Source organism: Pygocentrus nattereri, chromosome 3 (genome assembly GCF_015220715.1).
Source record: "Pygocentrus nattereri isolate fPygNat1 chromosome 3, fPygNat1.pri, whole genome shotgun sequence".
Taxonomy (NCBI): domain Eukaryota; kingdom Metazoa; phylum Chordata; class Actinopteri; order Characiformes; family Serrasalmidae; genus Pygocentrus; species Pygocentrus nattereri.
The window spans coordinates 22,697,555-22,716,532 of record NC_051213.1 but is presented as its reverse complement, the minus strand read 5'-3'; the positions used below and the strand labels follow the sequence as shown (position 1 = coordinate 22,716,532).

General features: G+C 37.0%; 1 protein-coding gene across 1 annotated transcript in view; it reads right to left on the bottom strand.

Moving 5' to 3' along the window:
* Positions 1-18,978, bottom strand: part of LOC108433587 (glutamate receptor ionotropic, kainate 3) — a 126,689-nt gene that overhangs the window by 49,683 nt on the left and 58,028 nt on the right. Inside the window, exons 2-8 of the mRNA XM_037537028.1 lie at positions 17,887-18,060; positions 16,842-17,099; positions 16,432-16,613; positions 14,727-14,780; positions 7,377-7,547; positions 5,801-5,944; positions 2,905-3,012 (exon numbers count right to left, since the gene is read on the bottom strand). Of these exons, the coding sequence (XP_037392925.1) occupies positions 2,905-3,012; positions 5,801-5,944; positions 7,377-7,547; positions 14,727-14,780; positions 16,432-16,613; positions 16,842-17,099; positions 17,887-18,060 (1,091 nt within the window). The remainder of the gene's footprint in view (positions 1-2,904; positions 3,013-5,800; positions 5,945-7,376; positions 7,548-14,726; positions 14,781-16,431; positions 16,614-16,841; positions 17,100-17,886; positions 18,061-18,978) is intronic.

The window sequence follows — 18,978 nt, the reverse complement described above, 5'->3', positions numbered from 1 at the left end:
TAATTAGAATGAGAAGATTATAGAAGATTTTCCATGATATATCCTTTCCTATATCCCCATCCCACACAAACCAGCCTTCTTAGTAGGGACTACTAGTAAGCAAGTCAGCATCCTGCTTAGAATAGTAAAATCACTGTAATATACAACATCTAGAGCTGTTCTTTTCCCCTCTATCTCTGTCATGACTTTACCTCTGTCAGAATGGTAATAGGAAAGCCTGGCCATTTGGCAGTAAACTTAGCAATGCCCACAGGTCACACATGACCATTTCTCTGAATGAGGAAAGAACTATAATCCCAAAACTGAAAGCCACACAAACATTTCAGAAATAATCTTTTAGTTTTTCTAGCTAGTACATATGCTCATATCTCCACAACAACAATTGAGCTTTTCCTGCTTACATCTTTACCAACAAAGCCATGTTTATATTTAAAGGGGGGATGTCCTATAATATTGCCATCATGTTCAGCATTAAGAGCCATCTCCTTTTCCATAAAAGATCCTGATAATGATTCAAAATGCAGAACGTACCCGATTTCTGCAAGAAAACAAAAGCAAAAAACACTGTCTGTTGCCATGGAATTATCACCAGTGCCATTGCGCTGTCATTGTCAATCACTGTGCAGTCTGAAATGCCCACACAGTCTTTTTCTAGATTTCACTCCATTTTATGGGGCTAGCAGTGGGTGCATAAGGCTGAATGCCTATTGAATGCACGCTCATTGTATTGAATATTTAGATTTTTACATATTTGCATGTTTGATATTTTAACATCTGTGTCATGATAACTTGACATTAAAGCTGGTAAGTGCAACGTTTATGCCTGCTGTACTGCACTTATGCATTGTATTGTATTGCATTGTTCTGTCTTTAACTGTTCCTTTTTCTCTGGGTATCAACAGTGACTTTTGTTTCTAGCAATATCTGAGCTCAGGACTAGCTTTCTCTCTAACCTACTGATAACTAGCAAAGATACTTTCTCTAGATAGACAAAGCACTTCTTGTAAGTTGCTTTGGATAAGAGTGTCTGCTAAATGCTTCAAATGTAAATGTACTGGCATAAGTGTTTACAAATGTTGATGCAGGTCTGTATCAGTTTTCCTAAAGGGTTTATGTAAATGTCAAGTATGAACATCATCCAACAGTACGGTGTTACCAACATTTTCTTTAGTATAGCACTGGTATTTGGGAAATATTAGCAGTAAAACAAAATGAAATACCATCTGACATCATATCAAGCTATATTTGGAAAATACTATGACACTGAATTTTATCAATATTATGTTCATGATTGCAATTTCTTGAAACATTTGGAATGAGTGTCTATGGGTGATTGATGACTATTACAGTGGCATGCAAAAGTTTAGGCATCCTTGGTCAAATGTTTTGTTACTCTTAACAGTTGAGTGTGTAGAAGATGAACTGATTTTCAAAAGGCATGCAGTTAAAGATGAAACATACTTTCCAACAATTTAAACAAGACTAGTGTATCATATTTGTTTTATACAATTTAACACCAAAAAACAGAAAGCATTATGCAAAATTTTGGGGGGCCCAAATGATGGCTTGGTCACAATCATCATTAGGAAAGGCCAGATGATGTTAACAGGAACGGTGCAGATGAAGTTGAGGAAGACCAATAAAACCTTCAAGAGAACTGCTTACAGGATTGCTAGAAATGCTAATCAAAATCCCCATTTAACTCCCAAGGACCTTCAGGAATACTTAGCAGACCGGTGTGGTGGTGCACTGTTCTACTGTACAGTTACACCTGCACAAATATGACTTTCATGGAAGTGTCACAATAGTAAATTCTTTCCTGTGTCCTCTGCACAAAATTTAGCACCAGACATTTGCAAAACATAACTTTTCACCACAATGAGCAGAGGTTTGGAGAAAAAAAGATGCAGAAATTTATTAGAAGATCACCTCTCTAACTGATAGGCACAGCCATGGATCGATCGTGCTTCAGGCATTTTTTGAAGCCTGTGGCATGTGGAAGACTTATCTGCTAGAGAAAAGAATGAATTCAATTGAATACCAACAAATTCTGAAAATTCATACCATCTGTAAAAAGGCTGAAGGTGAAAAGAGGATGGCTTCTACAAGAGGATACTGATTCTAAACACACCTCAAAATCCACAATGGACTACCTCAGGAGGCACAAGCTCAACGTTTGGCCATGGCCCTTACAGTCCCCTGACCTAAAAGTATTTGAAAATATGTGGATAGACCACAAAAGAGCAATGCATGCAAGTTGGTCCAAGAATCTCACAGAACTAGAAGTCTTTTGCAAGGCAGAAAATTCCCTAAACAAGAAGTGGAAGATTTTTAGTTGGCTCCAAAATAATATGTACAAGATGTGATATTTGCCGAAGGGGGTATTACTAAGCTCTGTCCATGCAGAGTGCCTATACTTTTGCTTCTGGCCCTTTTCCTTTTTTTGTTGTTTTGAAACTGTGAACAGAAATGAAAACAGTAATCGTGTTTAACATATTAAAGAAATGTCCTCTTTAAAGCATTTAGCAATGGGGGGAGTTGTGGGCTGGAGGTTAGGGAACTGGCCTTGTGACTGGAAGGTTGCCGGTTTGATCCCCCAGGACCGACAGTCCATGACTGAGGTGTCCTTGAGCAAGACACCTAACCCCCAATTGCTCCCCAGGTGCCGTGGATAGGGCTGCCCACCGCTCCAGGCAAGTGTGCTCACTGCCCCCTAGTGTGTGTGCATTCATTAGTGTGTATGTGCTATTTCACTTCACGGATGGGTCAAATGTAGAGGTGGAATTTCCCTGTTTGTGGGATTAAATAAGTATCACTTAACTTAATTCACAGTGGCAGAAATTTTGACCATGGTGCCCAAAGTTTTGCATGCCACTGTATATTCAGTGTAAATTGACTACTCACCTTTTCCAGGCCATCTTCCTTCAGGTTAACTATGTCAAGGTCAAAGTCTGTCCGCAAGCCTGTGGTTCTATTGAAGGACAATCGTCCAGTTAGGCCATCCCAGTGTGACTGGACAGAGAGAGAGAGAGAGAGAGAGAGAGAGAGAGTTTCAAAACACAGTAATTTTATGGCATATTTGGCAGACGCTCTTATCCAGAGTGAATTACAATTACATACACACACACACACACACACACACACACACACACACACCTACACACACACAGGTGTGGCACACACACAACCAGAGCTTATATTTCCTTTTTAATTACATTTTACATTCCAATGCCTCAGTCACATATTCCCCAAAGACCCAAGTCTTAATTAAGAGCAATCTTACTCACTCCACTCTCAAGAGAGCTAGAAAAAAGAAAAATCCCACTGCACCCTTTAACCCCGTTCTCCAACAAAGACATACACACTCATCCATACACTGCGATGTGTAGATAGGGGCCTAACGGGAACACTTCTGCCCTTGTTTTGGGATGTCTATTCTGACTCTGATATAACTCTTTCTCCATGCTGACTCTGTGGCCCTCTTTTTCTCTTCTTCTCTGCACAGAGCTGTGTTCTACAACTCTAATCTGCCTATTATGAGTCACAATCACAGACTCTCTTGTGAGCTGAAATAGGAGCTGATTATGCCATTCGTACTTGTGAGCTGAATGCACAGCAATGAGTTCATGTGGAAAGTGGGACACACAAGCACTGATGTACGTGCTGCGTGAGTTTAGCATTTGGATTTAAGGTGAGAAAAAAAGGTCTAGTTGAAATCAGTCAAGTTCAGCTGCTCTATATGTTTTTTTTTTGTCCACAGAAAAAAAGTCACTAGTTATTAGATTTAAGGAAGGAGTTTACTTGAATTTAGTTCAGTGCAGTATGTGAATCATTGAAAAAAATTAAAAATCACTGAACTCAACATATTTTGTTGACAGTATTTTTATATGTGGCACTCTTGGCTCTTTTTCGTTTGTTCCAATTTATCAAACCTCGGAAAAACTGGATATCATGATTAGGAGTGTAACAATATACACAATTCAGAATTTGATCTGATATGATATAGTGATGTCTCAATTCAATGCAAAAAATATAAGAGTGGCTGGAAATATGCCTTATAATAATGTTCAGTCTGTTTACATGTTAATGGTTGCATATTCAGTTTATTAGAACATTAAACATTACTATAAGGACAATATTATAAACAACATCTGTACTTTACAGTGTCCGGATCTAATGCTCTAGCCATAAGCTAACATATTAGCCCCAAGATAACACAGTAGCCACTGTGTTAAGTTTCACTATTACACCCATAATGATGAAATGTTAAAAATTCAAAAAATGTCTTGAAGAATTGTGATGTTACAGTCCAAAAGGAAACAGATTCAGTAGTGCTATTTAAAATACAATAGGACTACTGTGGGGACTGATGCACCCCTCATTCTTCATAGTTTTTTCTCATTTTTCATCAGTTCTCTTCATTGAAAGTTTTATTTTGTGTGTGTTACAGGTTATCGTCTGTTTAAAGGTTAGCTTTTAACATATGAACAATTCTACAACATCAGAGACAGAGGCACTAGCATTAAAGATAATTCATAAAAAATAATAGATAAAATTCAAATTCTATTCTACAAAAAGCACACATTAGTATTTACTGTGCTCAAGATATTATAAAGTTCTTTCCTTTTGTTGTACTGCTTTTGTTTTAGCAGTTGCAGTTAAACAGTAAACAGTCCTAAAATCTAGGAGGGGGAATGGGGCTGCAGCCCTTTCAGCACCCTTAATATGTTCTGCAGTAACTGTGTATTGTTTAAGTTAACGCTTCATTTTAGAGAGAAGTGAATGGCTTCTCTCACCAACTATTGGCTGCTTTGTGGGCGTGTTGCTAAAACACAAGCAGAAGTTGTATTTGCTAACTCTTTTGGTACCAATATCTGCACATATTTATTCATTCAGTATGGTCATTATATGCCATTACCTGTACCTCCTCATACAGTCTTTTTGCCTTTCATCTCAGGTTATAGATCTTATTACAGATTGTTGTATTTTTCTATTTGTATATATGCCAGTAGATAGGATCTTTTATATTTATTCTTCTTGTTATATCGTTTACACCCTTATTACTATTACTGTACAGTCTATCTATCTATCTATCTATCTATCTATCTATCTATCTATCTATCTATCTATCTATCTATCTATCTATCTATCTATCTATCTATCTATCTATCATTGCCTTGTATTATGTAGACTAAATAGCTTGACTATGAGCATGATACAAGCAGTATCCACAACTCATATTAACAATGAGTGGTCGACGCTGAGCTAATTTGTGTAAATTTCATCCAGCATGAGAGAGACCAGAAACAGCAGGGTGGACATCAGTAGTCGTTGTGTTGGTCATATGTGCATATCTGTGTTGTCATCTCTCGCCATAATCTAGCATGTTATAATACATTCTGTTTCATTTTGTCCAAAATCTAATTAATTGATTTTGGACAATTCATCATTGTCCAAATCATTCAAATGGAAAAAAAATAAATAAATAAAATAATAATAATAATAATAATAATAATAATAATAAAAAAAAAGAAACACATAGTATTGAGCATAACATTGTCAGATCACCTACATGGTCTTACTGGTTACATAGCAAGTCTGAAATGCAGAGAAAACAGTCACTTTCTATGTATAAGAAAAGCTTATTTTAAACACTACGGAAAGAGATACGGAGTCACGCTGAGCAATTTCCTCTAAATTTCATCTACGTATCTTATCTCAGGCAGATATCTGAATGCAGATCCCAGCGGAACAGGGAGCGTGCTGCAGCAGCAGCGTGGCCCCTGGCTGTACTCATTACCTCCTTAATGAAACTCATGAAGCGCCCGCCGAACCTCCAGGGCTTGTGGCGGTGGCACTGCAGCGAGTTGACTGTCATCTGCGGTGCGTGCTGGTAGGAGACGGACACGATGTGGACCGCATCATACGTCAGAGCAGCATCTGTCTGGAATAAAGGGGGACATTATTTCAGCTGACAGCAGCAGCAGCCGTGCTGGAGCATGGGCCCCAGCAACAGCCACCCTGTCTGATGGGCAGCCAACCGGCCCCGCTTTTCTGCACCATTAGCAGAGGTGCATCAAAAAGCATGCAAGACAGGAGTAGAGGAAAAAAAGGCAGAGAACACGGTTCTGGGATGCGCTCGTCTCTCAACACAGCTGGGCCCTGCAGCTCCACACACATCAGGCGGTGTTTTTTTCACTCCCTGCGAAACAACATGGTTCAAGAAGTTGCTAAATTATTTACGCGACTCCCTCCCGTGCACTGAGCTCTTTGTAAATATGGCTATGGAGCCATCCAGTTGAGCAAAAAAGACATTAAAGGCAAGCTACCTTCATGTTTGTAGTAAGCAGACTTACAGTAGTTCTGGAGCAATTAAAGCACTTGTTCTGTTCACAAAAAGGGCAGTACCTTCTTAAAAAAAGTGTTGCGTTTAAGAGACAACTAGGCCTGTGTGGGAGAATTTAAAATATTGTAAGAAATAAACAAACAGTGAAGCCATACAACTCATAATAAAATATTTATCCTGAGTTCAGCTTGAATTTAAAAGCCTCAATCCTACAATATTTGCATTACTTTAAAATTAAGCCTTTAGAAGATACAGTTAGCACTGTGACCACAAGAGCATAGTGCAAATCAATAATAACCCATTAATGTCTGAAATTTTCAAGAGAACTTTTCTTTTGGTCCATATGTCTTTTACCTAAGCATAAGCTTGATTAAAATACCTGAAAATCTATTTTGACTGTGAATAAACGTGGAAAATAACCAGCAATTAAAGAAAAAATATCTAATAGCTACTCTTAAATGTCCTGCCGCATTTTTGAGATTTCTTGACACTTGTACAGACTCACATCCGTTAATAAAGAATGTATATATATGTATTATAATTAATTGAATAGTTCACAATGTAACTAAATATATAATCACAATTACATTTGAATAACAGCAAAAAGAAAGTAGTAACGACTTCAAAGGGTTAACTAGACAGAGCTTCTCTATTGGTATCAGGCACAGGATGTAATTACTGGATTTGAACTGCAGTGATCTGAGGGGTTTCATTGCCAAGTAATAAGCTCTGCTTAATAAATCTAGAAGACGAGATCGGAAATCTACAGTTCCTGCAACCCAACAGCATTAGAGTACTGTTACATCTTCCATTACCATGTTAATCATTTTTAATAAAGGAAACTAATCTTTCTCTCACAGATGATATTCTTTCTCAAAACAAACAAGAAGCAGAATGTAGTCCAAATCTAAGAATCAAACTGAATCCAAAAGGAAATGTTCATTAACGGACTCTTCTTCCTGTGTTTTCACTCGGCATAGTTTTTAAGGTGGAAGGAGATGGAAGAGTGTAGACAGAAAATGAAGCATACCGTCATGATTCCTTCCAGCAGACCAGAGTCTGGTTTTGGAGGGATCTGCTTCTCTGTGGACCATTTCTCTACGATGGAGGCCACCTGAGGATTGTCCACATTCAAGATGCGGAAGCCGGTCAAATTAACCCCACAGAAACGATATGGCTCTAGATTGATAGCCATGAGGTCCTGAAAAGAGAGAGAGAGAAAATTCCTTCCTAGAACAATTTGACTGCAGCATAATTTAAAAAAAACTACATAAATAATATCACAAGTATTAAAAAAAGACTTTAGATATTCATACATAATCTACTCTCTTTAAAAGATGGTACTTTAAGTGTTCTTTAAGAAGGACAGTGGCTCTACACAGAACCATTTACATGCTTAAAAGGTTCTTTGCAAGGTGAAATTCTTCTTCAGACTAAGCGAGAATGTGTTGTATATGGTTATGCAGAACCTGTTTGAAAATTGTTCTGTATAGAGAAACTCTTTTTGGTGCTACTGTTACAATGTTACGCTTATATCCAACACATTCTCCATCAATCTGAAGAACATTTCACCATGCAAAGAACCACTTCAAAAAAGAAATGGTTCTAAACAGAACTTCTAGTTCTGTAAAGGGCCTTACCTGAGCTAGTAATACACACAATATGTATAAAATCATAATGTATAGGGTATGTTTTGTTAGGAAGTGGCTCAAAAACTAATCCTTAAATTTCAACTTCTAAAATTAATACTCGTATTCTTTTGTATTTATTTCAAAATTGTCTTTAAATATTGATTGATTTTTTAATGTAAAGTCAGATTTGTTTTTAACTAAAAAAAATCAAAAGTGGTGTCCCACATTTTCATGTCACTAGTGAAACGCAAGGTCATAGGCAGAGCTCCCACACCCCTGCATTTTAAAGGAGGAAATGAGACTGCAGTCTTGTACCTCATGGCAATTACTGTAGATCCCACTATTCTGAAGTACATATATCCCAAAGTCTGAAATCAGAGTACAATCTTAAGAATTGTCACTACCAAAACACAAGTTGTCTGCAAGTTCTTAGCATTTGTTTCGTGAGTCCTGCTCAAAATGAACTAAAATTGTTACTATTAAAACAGTTACAACTGAAACATTTGGTAAAGTTTTGCTAATGTTGTCATTTTCAATCATTATTTTAATGGATAAACACTATTAAGGTACAGGGTCACTCAAAGCCCAATATTTGTTTTCAACTCTTTTAACTGATTAGGTAGAATGAACCATATACATACCATAAATTACATCATCCAACATTATTAGGCATTCATAAATTCAACAAGAGCTCTTGGCATAAAAGATTTAGACCCCCTTACAGTTTTAAGAGAAAGAAGAAAGAGCGAGCAAGACAATAAGAGACAGTAGAGCGAGAAACAAGACAAAGAGCAAGCAAGGAAAACAAAGAAGTGAAAAAGAAATAGGAAGGCAAAGACAGAGAAAAAGAAGAAAGAGGGAAGATGAGAGAAGAGAGACAGAAAGAGAAAGAGATTATTTAACCAGACTTGAATTGAGCCAAGCTGGAGGGAGAGAGGCTGCTTGTCTCTTTGTCTCATAATAAAAAGAGGAGATACAGGCAAGAGGAAAAATACATATATACAGCGAGAAAATAAAAGACAGGGAGGATAATGCTGTATTTCCAGGCTGACTGGGTACAGAGGATGAGGGATTGTGGGATGCACACACACACCAGAGTGTGATTTCAGACACAGCAAGCCAGCAGTCATCCCCTCAATGGCCGATTGAAACGGTTATTCCTTCAATAATCCTGTGTTCATTGCTCCCGTTCTGCGCACCCAACCATAAGCGGCCACCTGATACTGAATACAGGCCCGTCACTGAAATGGATCACAGTGTCTATGGATTTCAATGCCTTTGTCATGGTGTGAATAAAGGATCGGAATTTCACATAGCAAAGCACCGATGTGAGACTAAACCTCTAAAAACGAAAGCGCTAGTGTGGAAACGCAGAGTTATGATGAGGTGTTAATGATTCTGAATCCAGAGGTCATGAGGTCAAATGTAAGTCCTGTAGCAACCTCACTTAACCTTGCACGTCACTGGAGAACTTTATAGGAGAATGAAAAAAATAATTTAATGTACACTGATGTAACAAGAATCTATTCCACATCATTTTGAGCCATTTAGTCATGAAATATTCACATAATGTAAATGACAGCTGCCGTGAGGCAAAAACAGAGAAATAAGTTATGATATGAATTTTGAGATTTGATAGAAAGAATATGATTTTGACCTACTGCTTCTATGAAAAACATTGCCAAATAAAGTTAGAATTTGTCTAAGGCTAATCTTAATGCAAAAGAATAGGATCTGTCCATTTATGCTGTTCCAAGAATATCGACTCTGCTGCTTGTAGAAAGTTCCAAACAGACTGACACATGTGGGGCTTGAATAAGCCGAGGGGGGCACAGACATTTGGTAGGACATAAGAGACAATTTCATTAACACCCCGTGGGTTTTGAACTGAAGGAACAAGAGCGTAAAAGACCCATGCTGGAAAAATGCTTGCCCCCTAGCAACAGAAAATTAAACTGCTCTTTATTATCCGCTACCTTGAAGACTTCTTCTTAAAAAAATGTCATGATGAATTTCAGGAAGGGAGATAAACGGCATCCTAGCTGTTTTCTTTCCTAAGCCTTAAATGCTTACCACAGGTCACTAGTAACTCCAGAATTCAGTTTCCTTTTACTTTTTTTTTACAGATTAATAATGAACACAACATAACAAAATATGAAAATAATGTAATAAAATGTTAGAATAGTTTTACACTACAATGGCAGGTTGTACATTTGTTTAAGTTAGATATAAGTGCTAATGACCTGAGATGCATTACTGTGCAAAAGTCTTAGGCAGTCAAAAAAATTGTGTAGCACTATTTAACACAATAAGTGGGTTTTTGGCATTAAAACACTATATGACATTAGAATAAACACAAACAGACATAATATAGTACAATGTTACACAAATGCCTTGTTTTTTGTTGTTTTTAGACTTCTTGCTGCACATCAGCAGTGAATCTGATTTAAGTACATGATGGACTGTTTAGCTGAAGCAGGTATTGGATGGTAACTGTAATACTACACCTTTTTGAGGAGTGCTTTGGAATTGGTTAAATGCCCAGATAAATGGCTTTACATATCATATTCTCAGATGCCTAGAAGACTTTCATTCATTCGTTCATTCATTCATTCATTCATTCATTCATTCATTCATTCATTCATTCATTTGTTTACTTATTTGTCATTATATACATTGATTAGTGAGGACTTTACACATACAAGCGACATCACTGCTATATTATAATTAATATCACCAATAAGAGAGAAAGAATAATAAATGTATGACAAAGTGCAGTCTGAGTCAGCTGTTATACTTTTCAAACCTTTTTATCTTCTGAATTGTTACAAATACAATTGTATGCAAAAGTTTCAAAAGGTCAAATTCTATGTAGTGCGAAAATAAATTAAACCCTTAAATCCCAGGCTTATTACAAAATAATGCTTATTATTCACTAATTACGGGGACTTCAGTGCAAACTGGCGTAGCTATTCAAAGGTTATTGAAGTGTGTATCAAAATTCTGGGACTGACATTATGTTAGCACATAACCTATGGAGAACACACTTCTGCATATTTTAATGCACAATTATTGCTTATTTGCTGAATTTAACATTTTGGGGGAAAAACATAAAATGGCCCATACAAAAGTTATAGCATATTTTCTATTTCATGTTTATTATTTTAATTATTTCCAACATGTTAAACTTTCCAATATGTTTCACATTGTTAATAAATAAAAACTGTACACTAAAATTAACTGTTTTTCCTATAGGACATCTTAACTTCTAACTTAACTAATTACACATAAACAAAATGTGTAATTTGTCCAAGGGGTGTTCAGTTTTTTTGTATACCATGGTGTGTGTGTGTGTGTGTGTGTGTGTGTGTGTGTGTGTGTGTGTGTGTGTGTGTGTGTGTGTAAAATAGTAATTTTATGAATGTTAGTGTGTTTGTTTAACCATTTTCAAAACTCTCCTTGAGGAAGCTCAGCATCATTAAATTGTGCTCATGATGTAATTCATGATATTAACAAATCTAAAACTTTCACACAGTACTGTATGTATATATATATATATATATATATATATACATGTTACACAAGTGCATTAAATAAACTTAAATGGAAAATCTTATTTACATCTATGCAGATGTGGAAACCCCATTTCTTTTAGAGAACGAAGCCGCAACACTCATCTCACCTCTAGTTGAAAGATCTCTTGAGGGCAGAGGTGAAAAAGTTGGATCATTTTAAAGAAGAAAGAGAAGCTATTACCCCCACAATACACAAAAGTGTTGACTTTTCATGCTCTGCTAAGTCAGAAGCTCCCTCCTCTCAGATGATAAAATAGAAACATTAAAAGCAAATTTCACTGCAGTGCAACTCTGTTATAATAGGAATAATATACTCTTTTATCACCTTATACAGTATCTGTTTAGGAAATAAACTCCAGAATGTGACTGAAATCGTAAGTGAATGTTGAGGGAGATATATTACTACCTGTGTGTGAACACTCTGCTCCTGTGCTAAGCATTTGTTTGTTTTTGTTCTTGTACTCAGTCTCTAACATCCTAGTGTTACAGGCTCACGCTCGAATACATATAAAATGAATACATATTATTTATGTGCATCATTCATGTGTTCATTTACTTATCACAAAAAACAAACAAATAAATAAACAAAACCCTGTCTTGTGCTCAAACACAATGCACTTGACAAAGTATTACATAGCAGTTCTCCCGTGTTGTGGTGTATGAGTGATTTACTGCAGTAAACACAGACTCATACACAGCAGAACAATGCTATTGTCACGCAGCTGAGCTTGAGGGATGAAGTCGGTGTCCAAACTCGCACCCGCATTGTGAGGAGAGTGTTAGGTGATCCTTCTTCATGTCAGTGAATTTACTGTGCCAGGGCTCTGACAGACCTTGATTCTGTGCTGTTATCTAGGCATACAGTATATCAATATGTGAAATGGTGTTCTGAGGAAAAAGTGCCTGTTTTGTTCTGGATTTATACTGATGTAGAATCATCTCTTCCTTTCTAACTCTTTTTTAAGCATTTTCCTTTTTCCTACTGTTTTCTAAAACACATACTGTGAAGCAGTTGTTGATAAATGAATACCTACTTGCACTGCACAGTGTCCACTGGAGACCTAGTGTTAACAGTGGTGAGTTTGCTGTACTTTTCCATCATATTCTACCAGCTCTGTAGATTTTATCTGTCCTTCCATTGTGCTTTCAGAATATAATCCACCTGGGCTTAGTTTCACAAAAGCACATCAGAATCAAAGCAACTGTACAAATCAGAGTGTTCAAAGTGACACTCGCTCTATAATTTCAGAATGATCTTTGTGGTTCTGCAGCACTTTTAGAAACTCACCTCTGTTGAGTGGTTGAGTGCTGTTTGTCTTATACACTGTAAAACCATGGAAAATGCAACATTTTATTATCTAATTTTCAGTGCTTAAAAACAAAGCTCAGTGTGGTTATTTTTTTTTATTAATTGTCCCTTCTTTAAATGGCCTTTATCATTTTTTGAAAAATAAGAGGTTAATGAAGTATATAAACAATATAAACATATCAAAAAATGTTTCAGAAAGGTACTATTCATTCCCCAAACCATATAGCCCTAATGTAGGTACTACTACAAAAACAGTCCCTTTTGAATTGTTTTTGTGATGTCAAATGATGTCAAATGTGATGCCTTATAACCTAAAAAGTATGTAGACTATCAACCCTTTAACATTGATATTTATTTGATGTCATGGTCAAGTTTTCTGATTTAAAACAGGAGAATAGCTCAAAAATCACTGTGATGTGTTTAAAAACTGATAAAGGAATTAACTTACAGTAACTTACAGTGTATTAGAGTCACCAGTTTACCGCTGAAAGGCTCTAAATGCATGCAGTTTAGGAACTTTTTCATACTTTCAACTACTGTGCAACCCCACCCAGTATCTCTGACTGAGTTCATGCTGAATGGTAATAGCTATGATGGCTTAAGGAGCCCAGTGTGAAGCCATACCACTGAGTAATTCTTTGACTTCCTCTTTTGATTCAGAGCTATTATTTGTCTTTGAGATAGATAGGAACCTCTGTTTTATTATACATGCTGCTATGATTTAGCTCTGTTGTTCATGATCTCATTGAAAATGATTAGCTGAAGGAGATGGCTGAAATCTGATACTGTAGTACAGGGGGGGAGTGCAAGCAAACCCATCATGTAGTATCCTCATTGCAGAGTTTGAAACTGAACTTTGCTCCAGTGCCTTTTCAGTACCTAACAGTATTATTGATGTTTGTACTGTCTCGGTGCTAAACACTGTACTCACATTCACCACTACCACTGTTTCAATCTGATGGATATATTAAATGTTACATAAGACCAGTGAGATATCAACAACAGAGCTGTAATCAACTCACTCATCTAAGACAACTAATTCATGATCAAACAGAAAAAAAAGAGACGCATCAAGAACATGACATATAAATAATTCCAGTGTTTACTTGCATAATCAGGTATGAGTATTTACTGCCAACCACTTCCAGTGATTTTAAAGCCATCTCATGTTTTGAAGTGAGTGACACAATTTGGGCTCCAGAAATAAATAGTTATGACTGATTGCAAACTGATTACAACTGATTAAGTAATTAAATGAGAGGAAAAATTGAAATCAGGTACTGAAGTTGACTGACTGACCTAGAAATCAGCCTGGATTGTTCGCAATAAATTGTAACTGCCTAGTAGTCTAAATTTTAACACAAATACTGGGATCATTTGTATTCAGACTGCGTTGGACAATAATCCAGCCTTAAGGAGGGTATGATAAGATACTGATAAGTATCCCTGCTTTGCAGTTTGATACATCAGAGGCATTAAAGGCCACTCAAAATGCGCACAGGAGAGGCAAACCTGGCATTTAGAGACGCAAGTCGGGGTATCACTGTAAACAGTCAGGAGGGTTTGAATTTAAAGGTCATTCAAACGCTAAGTTATTAGCTTAAGGATTTCTACCTAATCAATTGACTATCTGTTGTCTTTGTAGAAGCTTTTCAAAGACTTTTGTTGACTTGAGCTGGGGGGGGGGTTGTTTACACTGGGATACTGGATAGTCCATTACCCTGCTGTTTTGCCAGATGAAATTGATATTATGGAGTAGATCCAACGCCTATTGGCAATTAAAAGCTATTCATCAAAAAAAGAAAAAAGAGAGCAGGATGAAAATAAATGAGATTCAATTTGCTTGAACAAGTGTGGTACATTACCAGAGTAGTGAAGATGTAGTGGTAGTACTCTGTCATCATTCCCATCATCTGGGCCTTGTAGCAGCATATGGGGAGTAAAAGGGAGGAGAGGGAGGAGGAGAAGAAAGAGGGAGGGGGGGGAGAGGAAAATGCAAGAAAATGAAAAGGTCAGCATCTCAATTTACAATCAATATGACTGCAAACACAAACAATGCAAAAGAAAACAGAACATATTTACAACAGAGGGATAGGGAGAAACCACAGGACTCTATAGCCATATTGACCAAACTGCTTGTCTTTGTATCTAATACTATGCTCAGTCAACAGGACAGAGGCAAAAACAGATGACAAATCTAACCTGACCGTCATTCACATCTCTGTCGGTCCTTTCAGTGGATCACAATAGCAAATGTCATATGGCTACCTTTCCTACAGCGATAAGGGCCCTTAATCAAAGAGAGTGATCATTTTATTCATCCTCCACATCCACTCCCCACCGCTTCACTCACTCAATCTCCATTGAAATGCCTGCATTTCCCAGGGTGGCTATATTTCCTGTTTAATTATACCATCTGTTGTGAAGAAAACCCAAGGTTAAGCAATCCATTGAATGTGCCTTTTTTCAGACCTGTCTCGCTCTATTCTACTCTACCAGTCAGTATTAAAGTCTACACAAAGTCTCCCCATTCATACCTACCACTTCACCATAAAACACTGCCATTCACAGACTATAGAGAAGTCATGAGCCATCTACTCTATCCCAGTTTACCAGCTCCTGTAATATTTACTTGTATGTGTCCCTTCTAATTCCTTCAGCCACCACCACCCCCATACACACAGGTATTGCACTGCTTTTTAAAGTCATCTGGGATTTGGCCTGCAGTCAACTTCAACAGACTTCCTGCCCTGTCACATTTCCCATTTCCTTGTCGCCTAAAGGGGAATTCATGTAGCAACAGAAGTTCAGAAGAAGTTGACAGAGAAAGGCAGGCTCAAGACAGGCTACAGACAGGTGACCGAAGGAATCAGTCTGTTTAGTGGACTGGGGCTATATAAACCACTTGTTCATAAGTTCAAATATGAAGTAATAAGGCCTTCATTTTGACCTAGAAAATAACTGCAGGGGGTTTAAACTCACAAAAATAACAGTAGAATGCTGTGAGTAAAGATACTTTGAAAACTTTCAGGGAAGAAGCAGTAGCTTAAAAGACAGGTGCACTATTAAGCCTCTTACCTGGATCACCGTCTAACTACATGATACATGCTTCATCTGAGTGTTAGTTCAAGGGCTGAGAAGTATCTGTTCAAAAAGTCTTCCAACAGCTGCTAAATCTTAATCGTACCACATTAAAAGAAAATGTTCAGCTTAACTAGATCTTAGATCTTGTCTTCATGCTGAAATAGTAAACACTTAAACGGTCCATATCATGTAAAGTTGATGCTTCATATAGTCCTGTAAGATTAATTCTGGTATAGAAAAATCATATAAACATTACAAGAGGACCTTGACGAACGTGGGATATGGATCCTTTAATTTTAAATAATAATCAAAGACACCCTTTAACCTCACTAGACCTTTTGTTCATTTGTTCTTATATTAAAAATCCTCATTCTAAATCTTAATTCTTCCTTATTTGAAAAAAGCGCTTCAGCTCTAGACTTTTGACTCTTAAATTCTTAAAATGTAAAAAAATATAAAAAATATGTATAATACATGCTAACTGACTTGTTTGAGTATCTGGGCTGCCATGATGTGGCTGCAGTCAAAGATGATGCGGAACTCTCGGCTCCTCTTCATCTCCTTCAGCAGCGGACGAGTATCAGTGGTGTCCAGAGGGAGCTGGCGGATCTTCAGCCTAATGTTGTATCTAGATGGGGCCATGATCAGCTCCTGCAGTCTGATCAGACCTGTAAACGGAAACAAATGTAACATTATGTCTTTCAATAGCGAGTTAATTGCACTGAAATCTGAAATTTGCAGCAATAGAAATTCTAATAAACAGGGCCAACAAGAAAAATTAAATATAATTTGTGTTTGACTGTATGTAATTTAAAAGCCATGTGAAATGCAAAGGTTAACTCTGAAAATGTATCACATATGGTCACATATTCAAAAAAAAAGGCATTATGTCTCACCAGTGCTGTCATCATACACCACAGTGGCTGTTTTCCACTTGAGGAACTGTACCAGGTCCAGGATAGCGTAGCTGAGAGAGGAGTAGTCTGGGTACAAGTTGGCATAAAATGTGTCTCTGTTGTCCATGGGGTGATGTTTCCACCGCACCTGGATGTGTGGTACCTCCAGCGCATTGCAGATCGACTGCACTGCATTTGACGAGGAGCTATGAGATGGCCCAAATATGGCCACTACACCTAAAGACAGCTGGTCACAAGCTGGCAAGAGCAAAGGTTAGGTTAAGATTTTAAGAAACCTTAAATACCTTGTGTTTGAGTGGAGTTTATAATTTATAACTTGTAATGTGATGCTTGCAAGTAAGCAAGCAAGAAACATTACAAGAAATACTGCATTTAGGGCTGCCACTATCTGTTATGTTAGTAATCGAGTTATCTACTATTTATTGATGCCTGTTTGAGAAATTCTGTTTTGAGAAAAGTTTTAAACAAGGCCCAATGATAAAAAATTGAGTGAACTGAACAATATCAAACTATATCAAGCTTTTTTTGAAAATTCTAAAATATTTTGCTGGAAAAGGAAAAAATGGGAAGTTTTTTAAAGGCTTTTTTTGCAAACATATAATTGCAAAAACAAAATTACAATTGCAACTAATCATGACCATCATTTCATCACGAAAGTATTTTTAAAAATAATTATTCAGCAATTAAGTTGAATCAAGCAATAATGACAGACCTAATTACATTTTTAATAAAATATTCCATATTTCATTTCTTTTTTTTTTTAAAGATCTTGTTTTAACTGTACAGTAACACAGACAGTTTAGTTATAATAGCTAAGATTAAAAATTGGTTTGGCTGAAAAAATGCATCAGAAATCATGATCAACTATCCACAAGTTCTAGTTATTTAGTCATCACATACAGAAAACAGAAGCAGTGTCAGTGCATGAAGTAAAGTGTTTGTGTGATGAGAGCGGTGGTGCTATTCATGCTCCAAATCTGACCATTCCTGACAGCCAAAGCACAGTCGGACAAACGTCACTCACCTTTCCTTGAGGCCTCAAAGCTGTCATAGATATTAATCCTCTGGATGTCATATGTTAATGTTGTGTTTGGCAATAATGTCCTGTTTCTGTTGATGTTATTAACAGCAAATTTAAAAGCCAGCTCTTCTGCACTGACGAGTGGGACCGGCCCGTCTGTCTGTTCAAAAATCCCTCCTGTAAACCAAAAAAGAAGAAAGAGCCAAATCAGCATGCACCAAACCAGTCAGAACTAAGCTATTTCCAAACTTCTAGAGGTGTTCTTGACATAGTAGAGAACTACATTGTGCACTGTAAGGCACTCCATTTGCTCTGCAAATTGAGGGAGCTTCTTTACATTCGGAGCCATAGCTTTGAGTTTCAACTGGAGCTTTTAAAGTTCAGGGCCATAATGGAGATGAGGGGAGAGAAGAAGAGGAAAAAAAAAAGCAAATAGGCCCATCAAAGGGTCCGAGCCATCTTTAGGCCTGCAGGTCTCTTTTCATACTGTAATAAAACGAAAATGGACTCTGTATATAGAGGGGTAGAGATGAGACTTTTGCAAACAACTTTTTTTCCCCATTCTTTGGTCTGTTTATTTCATAATCTGTTGAGATTCCAGAAATGCATCGAATGGGCTAAAAGTAAATAAATACCACAGCCAGAAGTGAAAACAAAGTTGATTGACTGAGACTACTATAAGGAATGGTCCACTGAATCCATACAATGATAGCTTCTGAAGTGTGGAGAATGATCCACAGCCCTTGAGGCTTAATACCGTCAGACCTGCTTCACCTTCCCCAAGTAAATTAACCATAACCCTCTTTCTAGAAATCCAGAGTACTCTGAGATAGCTGAAGGGAAAAAAGCATTCTCTGTCGGATGGGAATTGCCTCTGTGAGAATGCAGTATATCTGTTATATGTGATCAATATTTCAAAATACAAAAATATTGTATGTCTTTAAAATATTGAACGTATATTTCATGCATTTTGTCTGAGTGAAAACCCAACATTACATCATTAGTGATTAAGATTTTTGTCCTTACCACTATCATTTTATTTTGAAATAGGCAGATCCCTAATGGCATGAACCAGTTTTAAATAGCGCACATAAA